Genomic DNA, 5398 nt, shown 5'->3' on the forward strand with positions numbered 1-5398 from the left:
ACCCCACCTGGAGTGCTGCATCCAGCTCTGGGGCTCCAACATCAGAAGGATATCAAACGATTGGAGTGAATTCAGAGGAGGGCACGAAGATGCTCCGAGGGCTGGAGCACCTCTGCTATGGGGACAGGCTGAGAGAGTTGGGCTTGTTCAGCCTGGAGAAGAGAAGGCTCCGGGGAAACCTTATAGCACCTTCCAGTACCTGAAGGGGCTACAAGGAAGCTGGGGGGGACTTTTTACAAGGGCCTGTAGTGACAGGACAAGGGTAATGGCTTTAAACTAAAGGAGGGTCGATTTAGATTAGTCATAAGGAGGAAATTCTTCATGGGGAGGGTGGTGAGGCACTGGAGCAGGTTGCCCAGAGAAGCTGTGGATGCCCCATCCCTGGAAGTGTTCAAGGCCAGGCTGGATGAGGCTTTGAGCAACCTGGTCTAGTGGGAGGTGTCCCTGCCCATGGCAGGAGGGTTGGAACTGGATGGTCTTTAAGGTCCCTTCGATCTCAAATCATTCTGTGATTCTAATTAAGAACATTCCCTAACACTGGGAGCCTACATGGAAATTATTGACCTTGACAGTTTTGTACAATGTCAAAAACAAGAGAATAGAAGCAAAGCTACTTATTTCATCATGCTATTCTTAAAATAAATGTTGATTATTATGAAAGTCGCTATGCTGAATTCTCAGAGCTCTAAACACCATCAGTGGAAAGTTTTTGGGAAGACATAAGGGCAATGGAGGAGGAGAACACACTGAAGTATTAGGATTACGAATAATTCACTAGAACAAGATCCAGTAAGCCAATTCCAATCTTCACACTGCAAATTATACTTCCCACTGACTGAAATATATACCAGCAACACAAATAATGCACTTCCTACTCTATGCAAGATCAATTTAGATTCACAATTAAAAAGCAGTACATAATTATTTCAGAAGTTCGCATTTCACCGATACTTTGAAAATACATTCTTTTTTTTTTTTTTAAACATTATAGTAATCTGGGCCATGTAATAGGACTGCACAACTGAAATTTCCCATATTGTCAAGGGAATGAAGGAGCTGCTATTAAAAGTTTCTGAAATACAAAGGCTGAGGCAAGATTTGCTAAGTAGGACACTGTCATTAAACCTAATGGAGCTGGGAAACTTCCCAAAGATGGTTTTAATACTCCCAGGCACCTAATACTCAAAGGCACCTCTTTCATTTCTGTATCTGTATTAAGGGCACTTTGGTTGCAGAGCAACACATCGGCACACCTGGATCTGTCCTGAAGCAACTGGACCTTCCAGGCCATGAGAGAGACTCTTTTCAAGTGAAGGAGACCTGCCAGTGGGTACACTGGACTGCAACTTCTGCTTCCCACTAAAATGAAAGCTAAAGAGAAGGGATGGGGGGGAAATTTGCAGGTGTCCTTTTAACTCGTGGTTTGCAAGGTTTAGACCTACAGTTTTATCCCAGAAGGCAGAGGAAACAGACAACATCCCTAAGAAATTTTCAGTAATACTTACGTATCTCTTTCTACATAAGTTACCTGTTCTATAAACCTGTCAGACTGGGGTCCGCATGGCCAAGATGCTAAACAGAGGCTACCAGTTTCTAGTGAAAGTTCAAGGCAGCAAAAATTAACAGTGAAATCCCAAAGCAAGTATAGATGCAACTGTGTTATGTGCCATACTGGTGTATTTAAATAAAATTAAAAACTACTGGTAGCAAGAGCATTAGCCAGAAACTCTCCCACTAAGCCTCAGACAGGCTTTGTTCAGGAGAAGTTTTGTGTATTCTTTGCAGCTGGCACCTTTGGTTCAGTCCTGTCAAAGAATAAATGCTTCTGTCAGGATTTTGCTGGGGGCTCACATGCCTTTGGGGATTGCAACAGACTTCTCTCCCCTCAACTTACGAATCCCCGTGTGTCGGATCAGGTAGACTTAGCAACTGAGAGCAAAGGACAAGTCTGATGCTCTTTACTTTCATTAAAAAAAAAAAAGCAAACATAGGGAGGAAAAACCAAAACATAGCTATCAACTTTCCAACAAGCTGAGTAAGCAGCCTGCCAGGTACCATGTTTTCAACTCTCATTTCACTGTGTGCATTTCTGGAATCAGAGCTGGACTCTTGGACACTGAAATTTTTTTAGTCAGATTATTTCTTCCATGTAATATTCCTCTCAAAGAGGGGAAAAAAAGGAAATCTGAATTCGGATCTAACCTACACCTGGCACTACAGATAGTCAGTTTGCACAAAACTAACTCCAGGGACCTACTAGTGGGAAGGAGGTGATAATGCCAGGCCTCCTTACCGACTTGCCTTCAAAACACTCAGAGCTGCCAAGGGGAGAGGGCTGTGTGTGGGCAAACACTTCAGTAAGAGCTATTAGCCCACCACAGCGGCCCAGGCCACCCTGGCATCACAGGAACAAGTAAGCAAAACCCACTCAAAGAGAAATACAAACATGCTTTCAGTTAAGAAGTTTCTAGGTCTTCCAGAAAGTCAAGCTCCTACTGATAGTACGAACTCCCAAGCAGCAGCAGAATGACATTAAGAAGCTAAATGTTCACGTCTGGCTGGTGAGAAAACAAGAAATTCATGTTGATTTTCTTCTTGTGCTGTTTCAAATAATATGATCCCATCACTAATCAAATGCTAGGAAGCTCTTCCTTCAGTCTCTACATTCCCCTGCAATGCAACTTCCCCAAAACCCTTAGCAGATGGTACACAGCACTATTCATCCCAGCCCTGCAGATGACCCCTTATCACATCAGGTGTACTTGTCCTCAACCTCATGTGTCACCTCCTCCCCTCTCTCTCAAAGCATTCTCGGTATCTCCAGTTTACTTATAAATGCGCACACGAAGACACGCACAGACCAGACTGCTGGAAAACAAAAGATATGTAGGTTTTCTTCAGTTCACTGTTCCTTCCTCTATAAGAGCAATCCTTTTAAAATTCATTGCTGAAGCTGCTAATATGGGGAAAGGATAGATGGTTAGGGCACCCTACACCTCCCTGCATTTTCAACTTAAGTAGAGCATTAAGTTTTCACGTCCGATTTCAAAGCGATGACAGCTCGGTCTGTGTAGGTACAATTTTGTGTTCTGTACATCGCTTAAAGTCGACTCACAGTGAGAAATCGCCTTGAATTCCCAGATCTGCATACAACATTTTTATTTTTCTGTCATCTAGTAGTTCATATTAAATGTTCCCAGTTAGAAATTGAACACACCATGCTTTATTTGACTATGCTGCAAAGTAATAAATCCAGAGTCATAAATGCAACCCAAACTAATCTTAGCAGGCAACATCTAAGTTATTTGGCATACAAGAATCCGGTTTAATCTCATCTTCTATCTGTTATTTTAACATTGAAGCCTTCCACTTGGAAGGAAAATTATTTAGCTTGCAGTATTTCGAGAATACAAACCACTGATTTACCACACCATTTTAATATTGCACTGGCCCGAATACTCTGCTGAGTCGTGTTTCCAACATAGCGGTAATGCCAGGAAGGAAATCATTTTAATTTGGTAATTCTCTGGTCAGTTCTTCAGATCCAATACGACTATACAACATCTGCCGACTACTTCAAGTGACACCCAAAAGCTGTGAACAAATGAAGCACAGCAGCTCACCCCACTTTAGGAGGGTCACACCGTAGCAGAAGCTTTATCTTCTGCACTGGGAGCTTGGGCTCCGAGGGGACCCTGCTTCCAGCCACCCAGGTCTAAGTTTCCTCAGTTCTGCAGTAATACAGGTAAAGAAATAAAAAAACTGAGGTTCTTCTCATTCATAGCAAGGAAATGGTTAAAGGATCTGCTTAAATTGAAATGTTAAGCCGCTCTGGCTTTTATGGGCAGAGATTGCAGCTCTTGAAACGAATGCCCCAGCACACATACACAGCGATTTTAAGTATTTGATGTGGGTATTAACACCTAAAAATTGTGTGGATTAATTTTTTCTTAAATAACAAATTTTGAATTCAGTGACCTACTCGTTTCAATCAGATGATTCTGTCAAAACTAAGCAAGTGCTTCAGAAGGGTACAGCATCAGGACAGCAGATGGGACGGAAAGTGGGCTGTTTTTAGAAAGTGGCAGACCAAAACACTTACTTAAGAGGGTCTCTTAAAGAACATAGGAGTTAAACATTTTAAATATTTCACAATCTGGTTTGCTTTGATTTCACAGAGTTAGCAGACACTACTGAGGCATAACACACGGCCAAGACCTGATCCTTCAGATAAAGCACTCAGGAAAAGCTGAGAGTCAGAAAATGTCATCACCAGCACAATGGTACTCAAAAAGGGTACCCCCTATGCTCTTCTCTGCTTTCTCCTTTAAGATGATCCAAGAGAACAGTAAGATTATAACTTTTAAGTAATTATTCTTAAAGAATGTAGCAGTGTAGAAAGAAAAGCAAGTCTAACCCTCTTCCAAACCCAAGTTCAAACTTTCGGTGCCATTCTGGCACCCAGTCCCTTTTCAGCTCTGAGCCTACACCTTACTGCCCTGCCCAAAGTATGTGACCTCCCTCCTGTGCAGGGACAACACCCTGTGTGGGTTTGCCAGATGTGTGCTACAAACATCGACTGAACCAGGCAGGAATTTTAATCCGTCCACTTCTTTCTTCCCAATATGAGTATTTATATTAAGTAGCTTAGGGAGACCTGGCAAGACTGCTTAAAAACACGACTTTTCCTCACATTTGGATCACTTTAAAAAACACAGGTACTTTAAAACTGTTGAGTTCACAGATTTTGCTACACTGGATCTTGGTGCCTCTTTTTAACGGCAGCATAGTCCTGAAAGCCTGACAGCAACTCTAACACGATGCCACTGAGCAAGACACCTCCAAAACCCAACTGTCATCCCTCCACAAGCACGGAAGAGCCACTAGCAAAAGCTGGGTTGCTTTCACTGTTGTTAAAAGAGAAAGAAACCAAGGTTTCTTCCCAGAAAAGGAGGCAACCTCCACCAGCGACACCGGCCACTACCTCAAAGCCATTCTTCCACCCTAAGCTCCTTCCTTGGCCGCAGGACTCACCGCAAAGACCGCGTTCTGCAGCCCGAAGGGGATGGGCGTCAGCCGCGCCAGAGCCACCACCTTGAGGCCGCTGCCACCCTCCACGACACGGACGACGGCGCTGAGCTTCTCGCTGCCCTGGATCCTACCAGCCGCTTGCAGGCCACGTGGGCGACGAAGGTGCCGACGAGGACGCCGAGCACCATCAGCCCCATGCCCAGCACGAAGCCGTAGAGGTAGCCGGCGGCCACGTTGAGCAGGATGTAGCCCCAGCCGCAGGGGAAGGACACAATGATGAAGCCCAGGGTGAAGAGCAGCACGCCGGCCAGGCTGTCCAGGCTCTCGGCCCAGAGCAGCAGGTCCCGCAGGTACTGGCGCACCAGGG

The 5398-nt window shown here is 44.5% G+C and overlaps 1 protein-coding gene across 1 annotated transcript in view; it reads right to left on the reverse strand.

Moving 5' to 3' along the window:
* TMEM64 (transmembrane protein 64) overlaps positions 1–5393 on the reverse strand; it is a gene marked incomplete at both ends in the record, with an annotated part of 7285 nt that extends 1892 nt beyond the window's left edge. Inside the window, 2 exon segments of the mRNA XM_010146550.1 lie at positions 5035–5162; positions 5165–5393. Of these exon segments, the coding sequence (XP_010144852.1) occupies positions 5035–5162; positions 5165–5393 (357 nt within the window).
* Between the last annotated feature and the right edge of the window lie 5 nt (positions 5394–5398).

Source organism: Eurypyga helias, unplaced genomic scaffold (genome assembly GCF_000690775.1).
Source record: "Eurypyga helias isolate BGI_N326 unplaced genomic scaffold, ASM69077v1 scaffold37990, whole genome shotgun sequence".
Taxonomy (NCBI): Eukaryota; Metazoa; Chordata; class Aves; order Eurypygiformes; family Eurypygidae; genus Eurypyga; species Eurypyga helias.